The following is a 23,321-nucleotide window of genomic DNA, read 5'->3' on the forward strand; positions in this document are numbered from 1 at the left end:
ACATGGTGAAACCCCGTCTCTACTAAAACTACAAAAAATTAGCTGGGCATGGTGGCGCGTGCCTGTAATCCCAGCTACTCCGGAGGCTGAGGCAGGAGAATTGCCTGAACCCAGGAGGTGGAGGTTGCGGTGAGCCGAGATCGTGCCATTGCACTCCAGCCTGGGTAACAAGAGTGAAACTCCGTCTCAAAAAAAAAAAAAAAAAAAAAAAAAAAAAAAAAAAAAAAAAGAAAGGCATAAGAGAATAAGAACTACGATGCAAATATCAGGGCCAAAATGAAGAGATAACTCTTACTGCCCCTTTCTTGAAGTTAGGAAAATACCTTTACTTCTTAATTCTGTCATTGTTGAGTACTCACATGCTAGGTTCTTCATATACATTATCTTAATTGACCCACATTATCCTGAGAGGTATAAATAACCAGCTCCCTTTGTTTTTTGCCCCAAAAGATTAAACAATTTGCTTTTAGCTATATGCCTAGTAAATCAAGGATTTAAATCCAGGTCTAACTCTAAAGCTCTTTGTATTGCACAGACTTTGGCATGGAAGTTAGAAGACTGCTAACTTTGAATTTCTGGTAAGTTGTAGTAATTTTCTCAGCTCTTGCTCTCTCTATCTGTAAAATAAGAGGATTGAGCTGAATTTTAAAGTCATTACTGGCTGTAACATTCTGTGATTCCTGGATTCTGTTTCAGATTCAAGTACAGAATGTATAAGAGCTTCGACTCCTCTCTTTGTGAGCAGCCAGTTGAATTTGTATGTTAGCCTGATGATGTTATGACATCATCAGCCTGTGCAGATATAGAAAAGGCAAAGAAGGAGTGTGGGTTAAAAGAAGGTACCCTCTGTCAACTGCTTATTCCTAAAAGAATACCTGAAGTTCTGAACTGCCAGTTCACAAAAGAAAACTTCAAAGTACCTGAGCATGAAAGGAGCATGGCAAGCATGGGCTGAAGAGCGTATGGGTGGAACCTGGTATTAATAATTGTCTTTAGACACCAACATCCTTTACCTTCAAAGGGTTTATTGTGCCTGAGTGAGTGAGTTTCCGTATATGCATCTGTCTCCATGCATTGGGATTGTGCTAAATGGTACAATGATGACTCAGTTTCCATTCTTTCAGGACTGTATAACATTTCCAATGAAATGTTAGATACTTGTGGGAGGGACACAGTGATTATTGACATAAGAGAGCTAATGAGATGACATGACATAGAAGAAGCATTATTGCAGTATTTTTATTCCATTGATATAGTACCTTTTTCTTGAAGGTGCTGTACAAATAACACTGAGGTAATAAGGCATTTTTAAAATGTCAAAACATGGAAGAACAAGAAAGTGGCTAGGAGAAATACACAGAAAAGAAGCAGTGGGAGCTTTAGAGCACTGATCACCTTAGCAGTTACTAACTGGCTACATTCATTGCACTCACTAATGGTGCTAGAAATGGCTAGAGGTTTGACATGGAGGTCTCTTCGTTGGGCCATTCTGGTGATCACAACGCGACATCCTGTTGTGAATGCAGACCATGGGCTTTGTTGTCAAATGGACCTGTCCTTGCTACTTATTAGCTGTTAACTTGGAACAAATTACCTAAACTTTCTGAACCTAAATTCCTTTATCATTAAAATGATGTTACTTATACCTACCTTATTAGGGTTTCCCTGAGTATTAACATAAATAAGTCATACACATAAAACATTTAGTTCAGTGCCTGGCATATAATAAATGCATCATAAATGCTACCTATTCTTATGCTTAGAATATGTCAAAAGGCAGTGATTCTGATGAAGTTACGGAGTATGATATCAACACTTCCCTGTGGTTCGAATGCTATATCAAGTTGTAAGGATCTTGTACTTCTCGGAATTAATATAATCTGTACTTCATAGAGTAGATTAGATTTTTAAAATATGTAGAGAATATAGAAAATAATCACACTGAGATACCTACCAACAGCTTAAGAACTAAAAAAAATTACGGAACAGGATAGAAGACCCGTTCTTCTCCTTATTTTTCCCTTGGCTTGAAAGAGGTAGCCTCTATCCTAAATCTAACCTCTATCCTGAATTCCTTGAGTGTTTTTATCTTGTAATTATTATCATTCATGTATCCATAAACAATATATGGTATTCTTAACATATTTTAAATTTTTATATAAGTATTATAATACTGTGTACCTTTTTCTGTAGCTTGCTTGCTTTTCTCTCTCAATATGCTTTTTGAGATTTTTCTGTTTTACTTGTAGCCTTATTCACTTAATCGCTGTAGAGCATTTTAAAACCAAGTTTCTATTAATGGACGTTACCTGTCTTTGGATATTTTTGTGTGCCTGTCACCACACCACCCTTCCTCAATCTAGCATGTAACTGCTATTCTGAATTACATTAATATTTGGGGGCTTTGAAAAGGTTTAAGACCAGGTGCAGTGGCTCATGCCTGTAATACCAGCACTTTTGGAGGCCAAGGCAGGCAGATCATGAGGTCAGGATTTCAAGACCAGCCTGGCTAACGTGGTGAAACCCCATCTCTACAAAAGTACAAAAATTAGCCAGGCATGGTAGCGTGTGTATCTAGGGATTAGATGGCTGGGGTGTAGGTAGTGTACGCACTTGTAATCCGAGCTACTTGGGAGGCTGAGGCAGGAGATTTAGCCTGAACCCAGGTGGGAGAAGTTGCAGTGAGCCAAGATCATACCACTGCACTCCAGCCTGGGTGACATAGCAACTCTCTATCTCAAAAAAAAAGGGAGTGGGGCTTAAGCATACAAATCCCAAAACAGTATATCTGAGTTTTGACTGTTATTAAGGTTTATATAAAATAGCACAATCTACCGTTATTTAGTGGCTTGCTTTTTTCCCTCAACTTCATGATTGTGAGATTCATTCATGTTGATGTATGTGACAATAGTTGTTTCCATTATGTACATTATTCCATTGTTTGTGCCATTATTTATAGACCTTAAGGCTTTTTCTGACTTAATATTCTTGTACATGTCTCTTTGAATATGTGTGTTGAGTTTCTCTCAGGTGTATATCTAGGGATTAGATGACGGGTGTAGGTAGTGTATGTGTATTTTTATCTTTACTGGATATTGATATGTAATAATTTCATTAATTATAAGTATTTTATAATTTGATTTCACCCATGAGTTTAGAATGTTTTTGTTTATTTTTTGGGGGAATTTCCAAGTATATAGAATTTTTTTCTTAGTAGTATTTAACTCAGTTGCCCTATGGTCAGGCATTGTCTCTATCTTAGTAATTCTTTGGCATTTCTTGAGACTTTTGGTTTGTATTCTAATATGTGGTCAAGATTTAGCCAGGTTTTAATCACTTTTGTAAATATTCCATGTGCTTGAAAATGATTCATTCTCTAATTGTTGTATACTTGGTCTTTGTATGCTTATTATTTTGTGTGAGAGGTATATTAAAATCGTCCCCTGTAGGAAATTTGTCAGTTTCTTGTGAATATAACCATTTTTGCTTTAAGTGCAATCGGCCCTTGAACGACAGAGTTTGAACTTTGTATGCCTGCTTTATACTTGGGGATTATAGGACTCCCTTGCATATACCCGAATCTGCATACTCAAATCCATCAATCTGCACTGCAGAACCATCGTATATGGAAAGTAGACCTTCCATATATGAGTTTTGCATCCCGTGAATGTTGTGTTTTTGATCTGCATTTGGTTGGAAAGAATCTGCGTATAAGTGGACCCACACGGTTCAAACCCATGATGTTCAAGGATTAACTGTACTTTAACATTTTGTTTATCCTTTCATATTTATGTTTTTATTATGTCCCTTGTAAATTGAATATAACTTGACTTTACTCCAAATTGTCTATCTTTTAGCTGATAAATTCAGTCTGTTTACATTTATTACCATTACTGACTTATTTATACTTACTGCTACCATCTTGTTATGTTTTCTCTTTACTCTGCTGCTTTCTGTGCCGCCTTTTTTCTTACGACCTTTCCTTCTGAAAAGTTTGAAAAACTGTTCTTTATTCCCTTTTCCCTTCAACTGATTACCCTTAAATTTTTAACATGCATCTCTGGCTTTGCAGAGCCGAACAATTAAAATCAGTATGTCTGCATGCTTCTGAATAATAAGAGACCTTGGAAAACTTTTAACTCCAGTCACCTTCCAGTAATCTTAAATGTTTTTGACCGGTGTTTTACTTCCATGGTTTTTTAATCACCCAGATCAGTCTTTTATTATTGCTGTTGTTGCATTTAACTTTTTATCAACTTTCATTGTTTTCTAATCCTCAGAGACAGTGAACTCCTTAATTAAGCTGATTTTCTGTTTTTCTTCAGATTTTCAAAAGAAACAACCAGACGATGATTCCGCTCCAAGTACAAGTAACAGCCAATCAGATTTGTTTTCTGAAGAGACCACCAGTGACAACAACAATACCTCGATAACCACGCCAACTCTTAGTCCCAGCCAGCAGCCGCTTCCGACAGAACTGAATGTAACTTCACCAAGTAAAGAGGAGTGTAAGTGCCTAGCTTCTGAGGGTGGTAGAGAGAGCAGCTTAAGAACCTTGGCATAAGCATCTTGGTAATGCCGGAAAAAAGCAGCACTTCTTTTATTTTTTATTTTTTTTATTTTTATTTTTTTTTCTTTACAACAGTCAAGACTTTCTATCAAGTAACAACAGCACTTCTTTTAATTCAAGATAAGTGTCCACATACAACGCCCAAGCCCAGCAAGTTAGAGAATAAGTTTCAGACATCCCTGAAGAGATAGCCTTTTATACCTGTCAAAATATGTGAAGTTTTGAACCAGTCTAGAGAGCAGTGGTTCTCACCTATGGCTGTACATTAGCATACAGTGGGGATTTTTAAAACAATTTAAATCTTTAGCACCATTCCCTAATTCTCATTTAATTGATCTGGAGGGAAGCCCAGAGATCCGTTATTTTTAATTCTGCAGAGGATTCTAATGTACAGCAAAGGACCAGTAGGGATTCTAACCCTAATTTAGGAGCCTTGAATTGAAACCTTACCTCTGTCACTAACTAGGCTTTGACTGTTTCTAAGCATTCAACTGAGGTAACACTATATTTCTTAGAACATAGGGTTTTTAAAGGAAGGAGGAGATGGTATTATTCTTCTGTAAGTCTTCAGTGTTAGAATGCTATTATGTAGGTGATATAGAAGTTTATTTTCTACTTAATATATTTTTTTTTGAGATGAAGTCTCACTCTGTTGCCCAGGCTAGAGGGCAGTGGCTCCATCTCAGCTCATTGCAACCTCCGCCTCCTGGGTTCAAGCAATTATCCTGCCTCAGCCTCCTGAGTAGCTGGGATTACAGGTGTCTGCCATCATCCCTGGCTAATTTTTGTATTTTTAGTAGAGACAGGGTCTCACTGTGTTGGCCAAGCTGGTCTTGAACTCCTGACCTGAAAACTGATACTATTTGTTAAAAATTATAGGGATATTATGACATAGCAGGTTTTGCCTTTTAAAAGCTCTGCTTGGCCAAGGCAGAAGGATTGCTCAAATCCAGGAGTTTGAGACCAGCCTAGGCAACATGGTGAGACACTGTCTCTACCCAAAAAAAAAAAAAAAAAAAAAAAAAATTAGCCAGGCATGGTGGTGTGTGTTTGTCATCCCAGCTGCCTGGGAGGCTGAGGCAGGAGATCTCTTGAGCCCAAGAGTTCAAGGTTACCGTGGATTATGGTCTAACCGTTACACTGCAGCCTGGTGAGACCTGGTCTTTTTTTTTTTTTTTTTTTTAAAGCTAAGTTGAAATTTAGTATTTCAAGTTTAACGAATATCAAGAAGCACAGGTTAGAATGTTTTGTGTTCTGTTTACTAACTTTCGAAAGGTTAGCAGGAAACAGATAGATACTTACCTAAATCTATCTCAGTATTTGGTAATACTGAGACTATTAAATAAGCAAGGTCATAGTCCTTGTCCTCAAAGAATTTGAAGGGGAAATTAAATATATTTGTTACAGTATATAATGGTTATCAACCAGGAGTGATCTTCCACCCAACAGCCCCAGAACATTTGATGGTGTCTGGAGGCCAGGGATGCTGCTAAATGTCCTAAATGTCCTACATCACATAGGACAGTCCTTTGCAACAAAAAATTATTCAACTCGCAGTGCCAGTAAAATGCTGAGCTTGAGAAACTCTGATACATGTTTGCCTATACCCATGTTAATGGTCCTTATATATTAAAGAGAGCAAGTGTTGAAGGACATTGACTTAACTGAGGAAGTGGTATTAAAGATGGATAGAAGGTGGTGAAGAGACATGCTAGACAGAGTAGAATGAGCTGTAGAAGGAAAGTTGTATGGAGTTTCTCAATGGCAAATGACTCTCTTAGGGCCATTTATGGAAGAGAATGAAGGACAAGGCTGGAAGAGTAAATTGTGGCCAAGACATAGAGGTGTAAATGTCCAGCTAAGCTATTTGGACTTGAGACAGAAGCCATGTTTTTGAGCAGAGGAAGTGATATTATTACAGTTCTTTGGAGAAGTAACCTTGTTATATTGAAAATTGAAAGGATTAAACAGGAATAACATTGCAAAGAGAGAATTTTTAAAATATTATAACTTATTGAATAGAGGTCAGCGCAGATGTAGAATTCATGTAAGCAGAGAAAAAAAAATGGTGAAAATAGTAGTGGTCATGCTAAGGCAGTAGATTTTGTTTTGTTTCCAAAAATCTATTCAAGGTCATGTACTTATTGAGGAGCTGATGACAGGTATAGCCCCTTGTCTTAGAAAAATATACACCATCCATTTATACCCAGTTTTGCATAAAATTTATCTGCAGCTTATTATGGCCCTTGGATTAAGAACTCCTGGTCTAAGGAAAAGGTTGTTCAGGATCTTAATCTGGTGGAACCTGGACTGGATTCATGCATGCCAGGATCAGGCCACAGCAAACCAATTCAAGCAGCCAAAATGCATGTGAGGCTAACAGTAGCTACCATTTATTGAGCACTTTATGTATCAGTCATTATTCTACATGTATATTTTCTCATTGTTCCTCGTGATAATCCAGTGAGGTAGATACTGTCATTATACTCATTCTATAGATGAGGAATTAGACACAAAAAGGATTAAGTAATTTGCCTGTGGTGACAAACTAATAGATACCAAAACCACATTCAAATTTAGGCATTTGGCTTCAGAGTTCGTATTGTTAATCAGTTAATTCACAATGTGAAATATAACTGTCACAGGGATTAATATTTGTGTGGGCAAGAAGAATGCTTTCTCTCTCTGTAATTAAGATATGCGGGAACCGACATCATAACCAAAAGTTACTTGCCAGTTTAGGCCACTGTAGACTGCTATGGTTTTTCTTTTAAAATATGAATACCTTCAGCCTGATTAAGGATGTCTAGTTCCACTAGCTTCATTTCCTTTCTCTTCTTTTTGGTGATATCATTGCTTTGAACCATTGTATGTTCATCTTAAGAGTTATACTCTTTGAAGCTAATCTCTTTCCTAATTCCTCAAGGTTTTACAGATCTAGGGAAATGAGATTTGCCAATTGGAGATACGGTGATGACTTAAGTTTGTCTTCTGTGCAACTGGTTGAGTTGGATTTTCAGGGGAGAGAAGTCAAGGTAGACTTCATCCACATGGGGATGATGGTTTAAGCCATAGGGGTTAAATGAGGTTGCCAAGGGTGAGAGCAAAGAAAAGCAGTGAGGATAGACCTATAAGTGAAACCTCTACACTTAGGGAGCAAAAAGGATAAAGGAGGCAACTGAAGAAGTCAGGAGGAGAATGATAGTGGGCAAGGTCACAAAAGACAAGGAACAAATTTCATTGTAGAGTGTGGGCTTTAATAATAATAATTATAATGTTAGCTCATATTTATGAAACATTTGCTATATTCTAAACATTCTTCTAAGTTCTTTAGATACAGTAACATTTAATTTTCAATGTAGCTTATTAGGGTAGGTGCTTTTATTTTACTTGTTTTTATAGATGAGGACATTAAAGCTTAGAGAGGTTCATTAACTTTCTGCCCAAAGTTACAGAGCTATTGCATGGCAGTGCAGCCCATGTGCTAACGCATGAATTTGGATCCAGAGCCTACACTTTCAGACACTATAGTATATTGTCACAATATTATGAAAATGCTGCCAATGCTGTAAACTGACAAAGAAGCACTTGAATTTGGTGATCATAAGATGGATTACCTAAATAAACTATTTAACAAACTATTTCAGTGGTTTGTATGTTCATTTAGCATCTTTGCTGAGTGCCTGCTGTATGTTAGACACTAAGTTAGGTGCTGAGTATAGAAGTGAATAAGATTAGGTCTTTATACACAAGGAGGTCACTTTTTTGACTACATATGCTTCTCCCTGAGAGTCTGACTTGTTTTCCCAAACAGGGGCATAAGCATTTTGGGGTGGAAGGGAGGAAGTAGCTAGTAGTGGTTAACCTGCATATCATTTGCAAAGGTTTTTCAGGTCGTGTTTGCTGCCTCACCTAGGTTGAAACCAACTATGCTGGAGTGAGGAGATATGTGCCAGATTTGGAGGTTGAGAATATGGGGATAAGAGAAGTGACCCTGGGTTTGTTAAGAGCTGTCAGGGTGGATGCTTTAAAAGTCAACAGGAGATAAAGTGATTACCTAGTACCAGTGAAGGCCCAGGTGAGACTAGGCAGCCTGATCCATCTGCATCTTGCAAATTTCTTTAGCTGTGATCTGCCAAGGTGATGAAGGATGGAGAAAGAGGCAGCAGGAGATTGCCTGTGTTGATATTTTAGTATCCTCAAGGGAGCAGAATTTCATCTGTGGGTTCCTTCTTAGCTTCCCCTAAAGAGATGTAGAGAAATAAGATGTAGCAGTTGCTGGAAAATGATGGGTTTGGGATGCCAAATGCAAGTACCACGAAATTTGTAAACTATTTAGTAGTCATGGATCCACTGTTTTTGCATAGAACTGGAAGTTCTACATTTTCTTTTGGGCTTGTGAAAAGGTTTTATTTTTTTTTCCTAATATACAAGAAAATGGATTTTGCTTAAATCTGCTTTCATCCTCTTACTATCAACATGATCTTGAACTATGAACATATCAACAGAAGGTGGCGAGAGTCTGGGTACATTTTATTTTGAAAAGACTGCAGATAGAACAATAACTATTGACAAAAGTATGTCCAACTTAGAAATAGGACTGATTTTTACCCAAAAGAATTTCTTAGTATACTTCCCTGAAGGTAAATAAAGCAGATATCCAAAAGCTCTAAGTGATATTTCTCTATCTGAATATAAACATATGTCTCCCTGTCCCAAATTGTGTGTAACTGCAGAAGAGTCCATGGAGCTTAGCCGTTGGAAGCCTTTTCTAAAAATAATGTAAACAAAATTCAAATAGTGACTAAAGGACTTGTCACAGCATTTAAATGCTATAATAATGGTAACAGCTCACAGCAAGTATACTTACTAAGTATCAGGCATTGTTCCAAGTACTTTATATGCACAGTCATTCCTCATTATACACGGGATTCGGCGCATACTCAAGTCTCACAATCAGCCATGTGGAACCCACTTATATGAAAAGTTGGTCCTCCATATATGTGGTCAATTCTGTATTTTCAGTCTGTGTGTGCTTGAAAAAATTGCGCATCTAAGTGGCCTGCACAGTTCGAACTGGTCTTGTTCAAGGATCAACTGTATTAACCTACTTCATCTTCATAATTACCCTGTAAGATAGGTACTTCTAGTGTATCCATTTCACAGGTGTGAAGATGGAGGTACAGGATGATTGATTATCTTGCCCAAGATCACAGAGCACTCTGGCTCCAAAGTCCTGGCTCTCTGCTACCACACCATAGCTGCCATTCTCTGTTGTGATTTATGGTTGAAAGGACATTGCTTGCAAATTATGCTATATAGTGGAAGGTGTGTTGGACAAACTCTTAAAAAAGAATAAAACATTTCTTTGTGCTTTTGCTACTACCTATTTACTGTTCTCCCAATTTCCAGATTTTTTTCTAAGGGAGATGGAGTGTGATTTGTAGTTAAGTTTTTTGAACCAACTTTTGCAGAGAGAAAGGATAATGCCAGGTTGTACTTAGAATGCGTCAGTTGCTGTCGTTCTTAAGGTACAGGCAGATGACTGCCCACCCTAAGTTGGAGTCTTAACAGATTAGACTTACAAGATACAAAATCCCCTGTTATTCTTTATGCAAGTCAGCTTTTCTATTGTCATGCTTTTAAAGGCCTGAGAATCCCTATTTATGACCTGTTTGGGAGGCTTGTGATGTGCATGTCTACCTGAGTTTTGGGGTTTTTCTTCCCAGTCTTACTAGCATATTGGATGGAAATGGAGGTGTTGGAGGGATCATGGCTGGTCTTTTTCTTTATAGGCAGAAGAGGAAGAGAACTGATATCTACTGCTAGGGAAGATTAATGTCAAGAAATAGACTTGTTTTCAAATAGTCTGACATTCTAAACTGGCAGTTAGAGAGTACCTATCTCATACAGAACACTATTCTAAGCTCTGTGGAGGCACATATTAAGAATTAAACAGCAACCAGCACTTATATAAAACCATAGTTTATAACAGGGTTTGACAAGCTATAGCCCACAATCCAAATCCAGCCCATCACCTAGTTTTATGCTGCCCAAAGCTAGACATGATTTTTACATTTTTAAACAACTGAAAAAAAAATAGTATTTTGTAAAATGTGGGAATTATATGAAATTCCTAATTTAGTGTTCATAAGTAAAATTTTATTGGCATATAGCCCCACTCATTTGTTTATGGATTGTCTGTGGCTGCTTCTGTGATATAGTAGCAGAGTTGGGTAGTTGCTGTGGAGACCCAATGGCCTATTACAGAAAAAGTTTGCAAACCCCTGTTTTACAGAGTATTTTGATGCACATGTTCCTAGGATCATCTTGACAGTGTGCAGCATAGGTAGGGCAGATATTCTCCTTCCTATTCTATACATGAAAAAGGGAGGTTTAGATAGTGACCCTCCTTAAGTCCCATCACAGGGCCTGAACTCAGCTCTGGGCCTTTTGCATGTATACTACAGGACTCTGGTTTTTTTCCTACTCTTCTCTGCTGCATCTACCTAAGACATACTTTTGTTGTAGCAAAATAAAATATACAGAAAAAATGAGAACCATTTCAACTGGCATGTTACTGAGGATTTTTAATGACTAACGCTTCATTTCCAGGTATTGACTGGATTTTCCTTTAGTACGACACTGATTCCCAAAATAGAAATTTGAGAACATACTTTTTCTCTAGTTAAATTAATTTGGTTGAAGAGAGATTTCCATTGTTTCCTTGGAAACTGCTTTCTGGTGATATCCTAGCTCCCTCAAGGGTTTTTAAAAAATGGTAGTACCTTTTAACAGATGTCCTTGCTAGACTGCCCCTGGGTCTCTGAAAATCCATTGGACGTCATTGGCTACACATCTTAATTTCTGTCTGACAAGCCTTAATCTGTTCCCTGGAAATTTAGTATCACTACCACCAAGTGGCTCAACTTCTGATTTGTTTGTTTTTACCAATTAAATTTCTAATCTCTAAATGAAACCAGTGTTCCCTTTTTCAGACTGTGCCTATTTCAAGAGGCCGGATATTGGGCACAACAGGCTGGTTTCTTCTAGTAAAGCATTAAAAATATCACCTATTAAAAAATATTTTATGACTTCCTGCTGGGCTGGTTTTAAGTGAAATACGGTGGGGAGATTTATTTACAGTTCTCTGTGTGTGTGTCTTTCTCTTCCCTTTTCTCTAACGAAGCTCAAGGCATCAGGCCGTTTATCAGAGATAATTATACAACAGATGGAGTTTTTCTGATATATAATAGTCTCAAAGTGGAAGATTCTTTCCCATAATGAAGAATGCCCAAACTTTAAATGTCTCTTTTGATTTTAATTTAACGGTGTTTTTTTTCCCCAGTGCATTTATTTATTTATCCTAAAGCTGTTTCTGCAAAGCATGCTGCTTTTATTAGGGCTGTGTTCTGAAAAGATTAATACTTTGCAGTACAGTATGATAATGTACAGTTATATGCTGAATTGAAGTGAAGAGCTATAATTTATCAAAAATCAGTGTGTAGGATCATTAAGTTAATCTCTGTCAAAATATAAGACTTGAACAGTGCAGCAGTGTTTTCTTATAGAAATTATTTCTGTTCTATAATGTCAGCTGGGTAGGAACTTGTTAAAGTACTGGTAGTGTCATCTGACCTTCCATTTGTAGTCAAAATAAGAAGCAAATTAAAGCAAAGTCATAATTTTTAAGTTATTCATTTTCCTGGCTTTTCTTTTTCATAACTTTTCATCCTATTTTTGAGTATACTAGTAAAGCATGACTATATTCTCAATTTTTTCATTACAAAGACACAGGTTTAGATAGAATAGAACATGAAAACATTCTAATACTTCATCAATTACCATCACCCAATTCCTACTTTTTACAGAAATAACCATTGTTTATTCATTTTGGGGTTATATTTTTTCTCTGCAGCTGTGAACATGTTTGCATATAAGATTTTATTTTTATATAAATGAGAGCCTATATATTGTTTTGTAACTTGCTTTTTAATGTATTTTAGAGAGCTTTCCAAGTCCACTCGTGGAGATTGGCCTTACTCCTGTATAATATTACATATTATCCTTACTAGCCTTTACTCTTTTCTCTGGAGGCTGTTTCTAATATTTCACAATTATAAGCTATGTCAAGTAACTATTTTTGTACTTGGCTAATAGTGCACGTTATTCTTCCATGGTAAATACATGGAAGAGAAACTAACAAGTCAGAGAATATATATATATTTTAAATTTTGATCTACATGGCAATATTACTCTTCAAAATGACTGAATGACTTTATATTCCTAAGAATGATGTTTGAGAGTGATTGTTTACCACAGCATTACCAACATTAGGTGCGGTTTCTTCTTTGTTTCTTTCTCTTTTTTTTGGTAAGTTGGGCAAAAGAAGAGCTCATCTTAACTTGTGTTTTCCTGACATCTCCTGATAGTGAGATTGAGCACAGTTTTATATGTTTATTAGCAATTTGTAAGTCTCTAGTGATTTGCCTATCAGTGTTGTTCTTTGCTTATTTATTTTTTATTAGCTATTTTTTTCTTACTGATTTGTAGAAATTCTTTATATGTGTAACAAATTCTGGATAAGTATTTCTTAGATTTATTGCCAGTTTATTTCGGTATGTTACTTGGCTTTTATTTTTCACTTGGGTGCCTTGTATTCATTAGAATTTTTTAAATTTTAATATACGTCTGTTGGTCTTTTGTCTTCAGTTTTGTGCCTTTCTTAGAAGGCTGTCTGAATCACAGACAGTCATATTTTTCTCTATGTTTTTAATACTTTTGTAGTTTATCTTTTTCTGTCATTAGCTCTTGAACCCATCTGGAATCTATTTGGTATTTAAGACACAGGGATTATAACCAGTTATGCAAAAACCATTCATTGAATGGTCCTGGTTTAAAATGCTAATACTGTTACATAAACATAGATCTGTTCGTAGGCGCTTCATTTTATTGGTCAACCAGTATAATCCTGAAACTGGCATATAGCTTTTAGTGTGTATCAGTATCTTCTGATTTGGATTATATTGAATATATAGATTTATTTAAAAATAATTGACATTTTAATAAACTTTTGGGTCTTCTCATCAAGGAATATAGTTTGGCTTCATTTATTCAAAACCTTCTTCTGTGTTCTTGACAAGAGAATGTCATCTCTCTGCACAAGTTTAGAGACTAAACTCCAAATCAGCAGAGGGTTTATTTTATGCTTCCTTGCTCTATGCCAGAACACCTAGCACGCTGCTAGCATAGTACCCATTCAATGCTTACTGATTTAAATATTTAGGAAAAGTTTTGTTTTTAATTTTTCTTACGTTCAGAAACCAATTTTTTTGTGTTTTGATACATTAAAGGTGGGACTTCTCATTGCCTATACTTGATTTTTGAATAGCTGCTTAATATTATTTTACAATTTTCTGTACCATACAGTAATCCTAAGACAAAGCAACTCAAAAAAAGGCAGTGTCCCTACCAAATTTTGAAAATTTGGTTGCTTTGTGGTGGTGACAGTTGATCTCAGACTTTTGGAATAATGGGAGTCATTTTCTGTTTCTCTCCTTCTCTCTCTTTCTCTCTTTCTTTCTTCTATACAAATAGGCACTTGCCTTTTGTAAAATAACCATTTTTGCTTGTTGGTATTTATCACCTAAATTTCCCTCTTCAAGATTCCCCTTTGCAAGAGAGAATACTGGCAAGCTTTTAATACTTGTTTTCAAAGGTCCCTTAAGAAGTCTGCAAATCTGAAAGGTTAGTTTCCCAAAAGATAACCTCAGGCACATGTGAGATTATACAATTACTGATATTCAAACTAGGTTTTGAAGCAACATCATCACTGTCCCCCCTGCCCCCAGTATGGATTTCTTTAAATGTTCTTATTAAATTAAATGCTCTGTACTTCTCTGTGAAAGTAAAGGTCATAGTAAACAGCCACGCTTCACATAGCTTTAGCTCTTGAACTTGTCATATTTTTATTTTGTCTAGGTACAAGTAATATGTGACACTGTGCTGATTTTAAATTAAATCTAAGCTTTATTTATGACAAAAATGTTTGGCTACAAAAAAAACATAATGGCATTTATGTGAATGTGTTGAAGTAGCCATTTTAAGCTTACATAAATATATTTAAATTATGCTTGTGATCTTCTTTTTAAAAATACAGAGCTGCCAATGCCATAACTGTACATCTTGTATTCATGGCCTCTATTACTTTATAAACCAGCTCACTTTTTGATCCATCAGAAAGATAATTCTTTAGATTTAATAAAAACAATAGGATGTCACCTTAACGAGGAATTTTTAAAATTCTAAAATATCAGTATTACCCCTTCGCCACACAATTGAAATTGTGACATTTTCAACTATTAGTTGCAAAGGGAGATCCTATTAAGACATGACAGTGTTTCCTTCTGTCTGTAAAGTAAGAAGGTTTGGACTAAGGTAATTTCCATTTAGTGTCACTCATCATATTCCAGCTGTACAGCTAGCTATGGGAGAGGTTCAGCAAAGAGGCAGAGGAGAAGGGCACCTGTGTTCCGAGTTGTTTTTACAAGTCCATGGAGCAGTACCTATGGCCTGAATAGATGTCTTTTTTCATTTTTTCGGAAGCCTTTTTAGGAAGAACATGCACCAGTCACTTCCCTTTCTAAGGAAAGCATTGCAGCCTTCTTTCATTTGCTATTGCAGGCTGAGATTTATGAGAATACTCTTACTAGCTGAACTATGTTTAAAAAAAAAATGCTCTTCCAGTGCTGAGTAGTGTCTCCATTAATGTTGTTATGAGAATCATGCTTGTGTTGATGGTAAAATGCAAATGATGCAAATGTAGAAATCGGAGTTGAGCCTTATTTAAGCCTGTAAATAGTCAAAACTGAAGCCTAAATTGGAGAGGTGACAGCCTCAGATTTTGCATTCATATTAAATATGCTTTATCACAAGGGAAAAACAAAACTGTGTCTAAAATTGTACTGATTTTATTAGCCAGGTGATATTTTGACCTCTGACAAAATGGAGATCATTCTATTTTTATCCCCAAGAGGGTGATGATGTCTTAGCATGTCACTGTTAATTGTTGTTGGGCTTTATCACATTTTGAAGTATTGATGGTAAGCGTTTGTCAGCATCTTAACATATGGAAAGCTCTGTTTCAGTCATAGGATTCTAGGTGAGAGATTATATCTGACAAACTAAAATTGAACATATTTAACTGCTTACTCAGAATACTTTTAGAGTTCCATGAAACATGTTTTTACTCTTCTTACATAAGTAGCAGAAATGGAATGTCTTGGTTTGAAATTTTGATTAGTTTATTCTACTATCCCTTGCCTTTATTTACTTAAATATTAACATGTTGTTGAGACTGGGAAAACCTTTTATTGTTATTTACACTTAATGCATCAGTTGGTTTCTGCGAGACTAGAAATTAGTTGGCATGTAAGGAGTGTGGGAAAATTGGATCTTATATTAACCTTTAGGTTCATTGGTTCTATACCAGTGGTTCTCAAAATGTGGTCCAAAGACCTATAGAGGCCACCAAATCCCACTCAACAGCATCCATGAGATCTTTCCTTTTCCACCTCCATATGTACGTAATAGTGGGCTTTCTTCATATTCATATAAACAACACATGGAACAGATTAAATACAGATATAGACATGAAAATCCAGGTATCTTCCTTTAAGCCAGGCCACTCTCACTGTTTTTTAAGTTGCAGTTATTTTTCATAAAATAATAAATTTTTATGTTGACATGTAATTATTTTAATTTTAAACAGTTTTTGTCAAGTTATGATTTCAAATGGGATATCAGTAGATATAAGCCACATAAACAAAAATTTTTGTGTCCTCTGTAATTTTTAAGTGTTAAAAGTTCTAAAAATGAATAAGTCTGAGGACTATTGTGCTAGATGAACATGTAAATATGATGAAAATCAATTTTATTAATTGCATTTCTGAATAGCTAGATATATCTAGTAATTTCTTTTGGTCTGGATCATTTTCATTCGCTAGCAAAAAGCATATTTTTAAACATCTCATGTGCTGGATTACCGATATGAATAAGAATGCCTGTGCCCCAAGGTTTGTTCCATTAATGCTATTACAGGGTCAGGAAACAGCATTCCATCCCCTGGCCCCAGTCATGATGTCCACTTTTACTCCTTTAAAGAGTCTGTCAGTACTGGGCAAATGGAAAGCATTTCTGATTTCAGTTTGCTCGTACTCTTGTTCCCTGGGGGAAGGTGGTGTGGGTGAATTTTAGTTTTAGTTTTGTTGAGCAAATAGCTAATAATAAGCACACATGTACATACCATAATATTTGTAGAGCTGTCCAGCACTGCATAGGCTTATCTCCTTTTATTTCACTCTTTATTATACTTTGCACATAGTATGGTTTTTTAAAAAATGAAGATTTCTGGCAACACTGAATTGAACACTTCTATTGGTGCCATCATTTCAACAGCGTGTACTCACTTGCTGTCTCTGTGTCACATTTTGGAAATTCTCGCAATATTTCACACATCTTCGTTATTAATATTGTCTCTCTTATAGTGCTCTGTGACTAGTGTTACTGTTGTCATTGTTTTTGGGCACCATGAACTATACCCATGTAAGACAGTGAACTTAATCAGTAATGTTGTGTGTGTCCTGACTGTTCCTCCAACCATCCATTCCCCCATCTCTCTCCCTCTCATCAGCCCCTCCTCCATTCCCTGAGACACAATATTGAAATTAGGTTAGTTAATAACCTTACAATGGGCTTGAAGTGTTCAAGTGAAAGTAAGAGTCAGGTATCTCACTTTAAATGAAAAGCTAGAAATGATTAAGCTTAGTGAGGAAGGCATGTTAAAAGCCAAGATAGAGACAAAAAGCTAGACCTCTTGCATCAACTATTTAGCCAAGTTGTGAATGCAAAGGAAAAGTTCTTGAAGGAAATTTAATGCTACTCCAGTGAACACACAAATGATAAGAAAGTCAAATGGCCTTATAGCTGATATGGAGAAAATTTTCACAGTCTAGATAGAAGACCAAACCAGCCACAACATTCCCTTAAGCCAAAGCCTAATCCAGAGCAAGGCTCTAACTTTCTTCAGGTCTGTGAAGGCTAAGAGAAGTAAAGAAGGTATAGAAGGAAAGCTTGGAGTTAACAGAGCTTGGTTCATGAGGCTAAGAAAAGAAGCCATCTCTATAAAATTTCAAGGTGAAGCAGCAATTGCTGATGTAGAAGCTGTAGCAGCTTACCAAAAATACCTAGCTAAGATGATTAACGAAAGTGGCTATACTAAACAGCAGATTTTCAAAATAGATGAAATTACCTTCTGTTGGGAGAAGATGCCACATCCAGAACTTTAAGGAAGAAAAGTCAGTTCCTGGCTTCAAAGGACAGTATGACCCTCTTGTTAGGGGTTAATGTAGCTGGTGACTTTAAGTGGAAGCCAATGCTTATTCTTAAGGGCCCTAGGATCTGAAAATCCAGGGCCCAACTCCAATCTGAAAATCATAGGGCCCTTAAGAATTCTGCTACATCCACTCTGCCTGTGTTCTTCAAATGGAACAAAGCCTGACGACTGCACATCTGTTTATAACATCATTCACTGAATACTTTAAGCCTACTATATAGACCTACAGCTGAGAAAAAAAAATTCTTTTCTAAATATTACTGCTCATTGACAATACACCTTGTCACCCAAGAGCTCTGATGGAGATGTACAAGGAAATTAATGTTGTTTCCATGCCTGGTAACACAGCATTCATTCTGTAGCCCATGGATTAAGGAGTCATTTTGACTTTTAAGTCATAATTAAGAGATACATTTTACATCAGATTCCTCTGATGGATCTGGCAAAGATAATGATTCCTCTGATGGATACTCATCCCCTCTGATGGATCTGGCAGAGTAAATGGAAAATCATCTGGAAAAGGCTTACCATTCTAGATGCTATTAAGACCCTCAGTGATTCATGGGAGAAGGTCAAAATATCAACATTAACAGAAGCTTGGAGGAAGTTAATTCCAGCCCTCATGGATTATTTTGAGGGATTCAAGACTTGAGCGGAGGAAATAATTGCAGATGTGGTGGAAATGGTAAGAGTAGAATTAGAAGTGGAGCCTGATGAGGTGACTGAATTGCTGCAATCTCATTATAAAACTTTAATGGATGAGGAGCTGCTGCTTATGGATAAGCAAGAAAGTGGTATCTTGAGATGGAATCTACTCCTGGTGAAGATGCTGTGAGCATTATTGAAACGGCAACAAAGGATCTAGAATATTATATAAACTTAGTTGATAAAACAGGAGCAGAATTTGAGAAGATTGACTCCAATTTTGAAAGAAGTCCTATTGTGAGTAAAATGCTATCAAACAACATTACTACAGAAAAATCTTTTGTGAAAGGAAGAGTCAGTTGATGTGGTGGGGTTCATTTTCTTTTTTTAAGCAGTTGCCGCAGCCACCCCATTTTTCAGCAGGTACCACCCTGATCAGTTAGCAGCCATCAACATTGAAGCAAGATCCTTCACTAGCAAAAAAATTATGAATCGCTGAATACTCAGATGACCGTTAGCATTTTTTTTTTTAAGAAATAAAGTGTTTTAAAATTAAGGTATGTACATTGTTTTTTAAGACAACATGCTGTTGCACACTTAATAGAATTTACAGCATAGCGTAAACATAACTTTTATATGCATTGGGAAGCCAAAAAATTTGTGCAACTCAAACTCTGTTGCCGTATTTACTTTATTGCGGTGGTCTGGAACCAAACCCATAGTATCTCCGAGATAGGCCTGTAATTGTGTAGGGGAGTTAAGGTGGAGTGGTCATAAGATTTTTTTGAGAAAGAAGCCCTTCTTAACAAAATAGATAAGCTACCAGTAGCAACTTCTGACTCACTTTGAAAATTCCCTTCTCATAAATCCCTAATTTAGATCAAAATAGTATGAAAGATCATGTGCTGAGTTAGGATTAGAACTTCTAACTCTGAGAGATTAACACTTAGATTCCATAAAATGCTTTGTAAATGATTTGATTTGGAAGTTTCATTTGGAGAAATTAGAGGGCTATTATCTGTGTTGAAGAATTCTTTAGATTCTCAGAATATCTTTATGTATCCTTGTTTTTAATCGATGGTGCTTTTCAAACTCAATTATGTAGACAGATTAGGTGTGTCCTTTGTGATTAAAACAATTCATGAATTGCAGGTTTAGGGTGTGGTTGGAGATTAGGGTTTTCTTTCCTGAAGATGACTTTTCTTGTGCATTCTAATATGTACCTGATACTCGTTAAATACTGTCAATTATTTGCTATTTTAAATCTCCATGTGTATATTAATGGCAAAAGAAGGAATATTTTACTGCTCAGTAAGTATATATTGTTTGAATTTTTTGAAGATAATTTTACATTCTTAACATGGACACATCAGGAAACAGTATAGTTTATTTCACTATCTCCATTCCATAGATTTTTTTGAGGTTTATTTTGTCCTTTGTTTTGTTTTTGTTTTTTTTTAGAAGAAACCTCCTCAAGAAATTCTTGATAAGGTATTCTGAATCTCTCTCTGCCCAGGGAGGCTTAGGAGAAAAAGAAAAGATATTCTGAATCTCAACAGAGGGGAGAGAATTGTAGCTCTTTAATTTATTGTCCAAAATTACCTTTAGAACTGTGAACCTGTAACAGTGAGATGCTGCAAAGGTAAACAATGTACAGATTATGATAGAGTGGAATTGACAAGCTGGTTAAAAAAGGATGATGCATTTTTAATTAGCCCACAGTGCCTTTAATTGATAATTAATTAGATACTGTTATATAAATGTCATGTTAATTAAGTAAGAAAATTGAAGTGTTACAAATCTACAGAAGGAATGGCTATTTTTGTGTATTAATGTTTTACAGTTACCGTGAAAGGACTGATAGCAGAATATTTGATTATTGCACTTCTGGCAATTTTTAGCTGACCAACTACTTGATAGTCTGTTTTTTCTCATTGATGTGTTATCTGTGTTGAAGACTTTTTAGCACGTGATTTAATTGCAGCCAATGAGGGCTAGTGGAACCAGGAGCCAAAAATAACCAGTCATCACAGCTGTTTTAACAAAACTTTTCAGAGTAGATTGTTGATCTCTATTTCAAGGTTAAGAAGAAATGCTGTTTTTCTGTATTTACTCACCTGTGGATTTTGAGTGCATGAGAGGCTAAATGCAGCTATCCTCCAAACTCCTGTTCTTGACTTCCTCCTTGAGTTGTGGTCTTCAACTAGCTGATGGGATTGACCACGACATGAGTAGGTAGCCCTGGGTTTGTTGACATCCTCAGAAACTCTGTAGGAGACTGGAAAAATATAAGAATTCTGGTACTTCACTTTGAAATGTGTGTGTTGATACTTAATGGGGTATCTTTATTTAGTCCTGTTTTCTCAGGTTACAGTGAAGTGAGTATGCAGATTTGACCCATGTCTTCAACTTTATGGGCTGAAGTCAGTACTGTTTCCCCAGGAAAATCTACTACCCTGTTGCAAATGCTGTAACAATTTCCACTTGTTGGGGATACAGCTGAAGAATACAGATTCATGGCTTTCATGTAGAAATGCAAATGTGATCCATAGTGCTGCATTATGTATGACACCTTTAATACGAGAATAGAAACATCCCTAGAAGAAAAGGTAGAATAGTCACTCTTCTCTAGTCACAAACCACAGTTACCAGAGGGTTTATTCACTTGGCAAACTCCAGACTTTAAATTGCAGAAACTTGACGTTTTTTAAGGAAAAAGTCCTCTGAATGTAATATCAAATGCAAAATGCTAGTCTGTTAATAAATATCTCCAGATAATGAAGAAGCTTGAAAAAATTCGGTTATTTAATTTGCTTTAGCAAAAGAAAGCAAAAAGCATTTGTGATGATTGCCTAAAAGTTACTGCAGGCTGGTTAATCTTGATATCATCTGGCTCAGAATCCCAAGAACCTGTCATACCAGGCAAGGAACGTTGTGATTGTTTTAAACATTAATAAACCCAGACTTGTTTTTCCAAACTCATTTGCCACTAATGCAGGCTAGAAGATAATGATTTGAATTGTTCTGTGCTTAGAAATACGTTTATCGTCCCAACCTCAGTCCCACTCAACACACACACATACACACTACATTCACCTGTAGAACCCACAGTCACGAAGAGGCGTTCTCACCTTGTTCTTTAGTTACTAGCTCTGTCTATGCTGTTGCTTGTAAAGAAGAAGAAAGGTAAAAAATGGGAGCCAAGTTTGCAGTGATTTATGGGGACTTATGCCAGCCACACTCTCAGGCATTAGAAAGCCCAGAAAGGAACTTTGACCCTTACTGTTAACTCTCAAAACTATTTTGTTTGCTGTAACCATCTGTTACTCATGTTATATTTGTATTGTTGTGGACAGAAACCCGAAAAGGTTTTCCTTGAGTGGCCCCTAATTTCCTGCATTGATTTTAACAGAGTTAATATTTGGAATTACCTGTAATTGTGTAAGGGTAGATACTGTAATTTCCTGTGGCTACTCCTTTTATTTGAGAGTATAGTTTTGGATGACAGCACAATTAGCGTAGAATATATGTGCAGTGCTGATAATGCACCTGTTCTGGATTTTAAAGTGTTTCATGGGTTGTAGTTTGCCAGACCAAATTTAACTCTAAGTTCTCTGTTTATAACATTGCCCAATTATCAAAGCTTGGATATATTATCACTGCCAGTTACTCTTGCTGTCAATTTGTCTTGGCTCAACTATGGTTCCATTTGTACTTTACTGTAATGTAGTGAATACATTGGATTGGGTTGTTAGTTTAACAAGCTCTCTGGAGAACACTTTCATGATGATGCATGTTGAGATATGCTGGGTAGCCTTGAAGTTATTTGCAAAAACCTATAGAAATTTATTCACTAGAAATTTTTAAAATAATAAACTCACAGACTACAGATGAGGTAAAGATTCTCTTTTGATAATCATCTAGAACATTTGTAAACATGGGGTTTTAATTCATGAGTATCAGCCAGATTTCTTTATGGGTTTTGATTTGACAGTTTCTCTTTTCTCATATAATTCTACTGGATGGATTATTTTATGTCCTTTAAAAAAAAAGTATTTTGTTAGTTAAGCTGTTACTGACTCTTGTGCACTCTGCAGCTCACAGTGTTGTGGGAACTCAGTGATCTTGGCCAGATACCAAGTTAGGGGTAATCAGAAACTAGAACTGACTGGACTGTTAATATTTACATTGTACTCAGCTGGTTTAGAAAAGTACACTAATTTGCTCCTATGTCCACCCCAATCTAATACATCAAAATTTCCAGAGTCAGGGCTTGGAAACCTGTGTTTTAAAAAATGGTCCCCAGGACTTTCTGGATGTTGGGAATATTCTAATATTTTGATCTATGGTCGTTACACAGCATATATGTGTTAAAATCCTTCGGGATGTACATTTAAGACCTGTACACATCATTCTCTTATTGCATTCTCTCAAATGTTACACCCTAATTTAAAAAGTTCCTCAAAAAAAAAAAAAAAAAAAAAAAAAACAAACATCGCATGTTCTCACTCTTAAGTGGGAGTTGAACAATGAGAACACATGAACACAGGGAGGGGAACATCACACACCAGGGCCTGTCAGGGAGTGGGGAGCTGGGGCAGGGATACCATTAGGAGAAATACCTAATGTAGATGATGGGTGGTACAGCAAACCACTATGGCACGTGTATATCAATGTAACCTTCACATTCTGCACTTGTACCCCAGAACTTAA

General features: G+C 36.3%; 1 protein-coding gene across 2 annotated transcripts in view; it reads left to right on the forward strand.

Annotated features, from left to right (window-relative positions):
* ZFAND3 (zinc finger AN1-type containing 3) overlaps positions 1-23,321 on the forward strand; it is a 340,250-nt gene that overhangs the window by 238,891 nt on the left and 78,038 nt on the right. For both annotated transcript variants that reach the window (XM_032253333.1, XM_032253331.1), the window contains exon 3: positions 4,326-4,508. In XM_032253333.1, coding sequence (XP_032109224.1) covers positions 4,326-4,508 — 183 coding nt within the window. The remainder of the gene's footprint in view (positions 1-4,325; positions 4,509-23,321) is intronic.

This window comes from Sapajus apella, unplaced genomic scaffold (genome assembly GCF_009761245.1).
Source record: "Sapajus apella isolate SASKATOON/1434 unplaced genomic scaffold, GSC_monkey_1.0 scaffold83, whole genome shotgun sequence".
NCBI classification, from domain to species: Eukaryota; Metazoa; Chordata; class Mammalia; order Primates; family Cebidae; genus Sapajus; species Sapajus apella.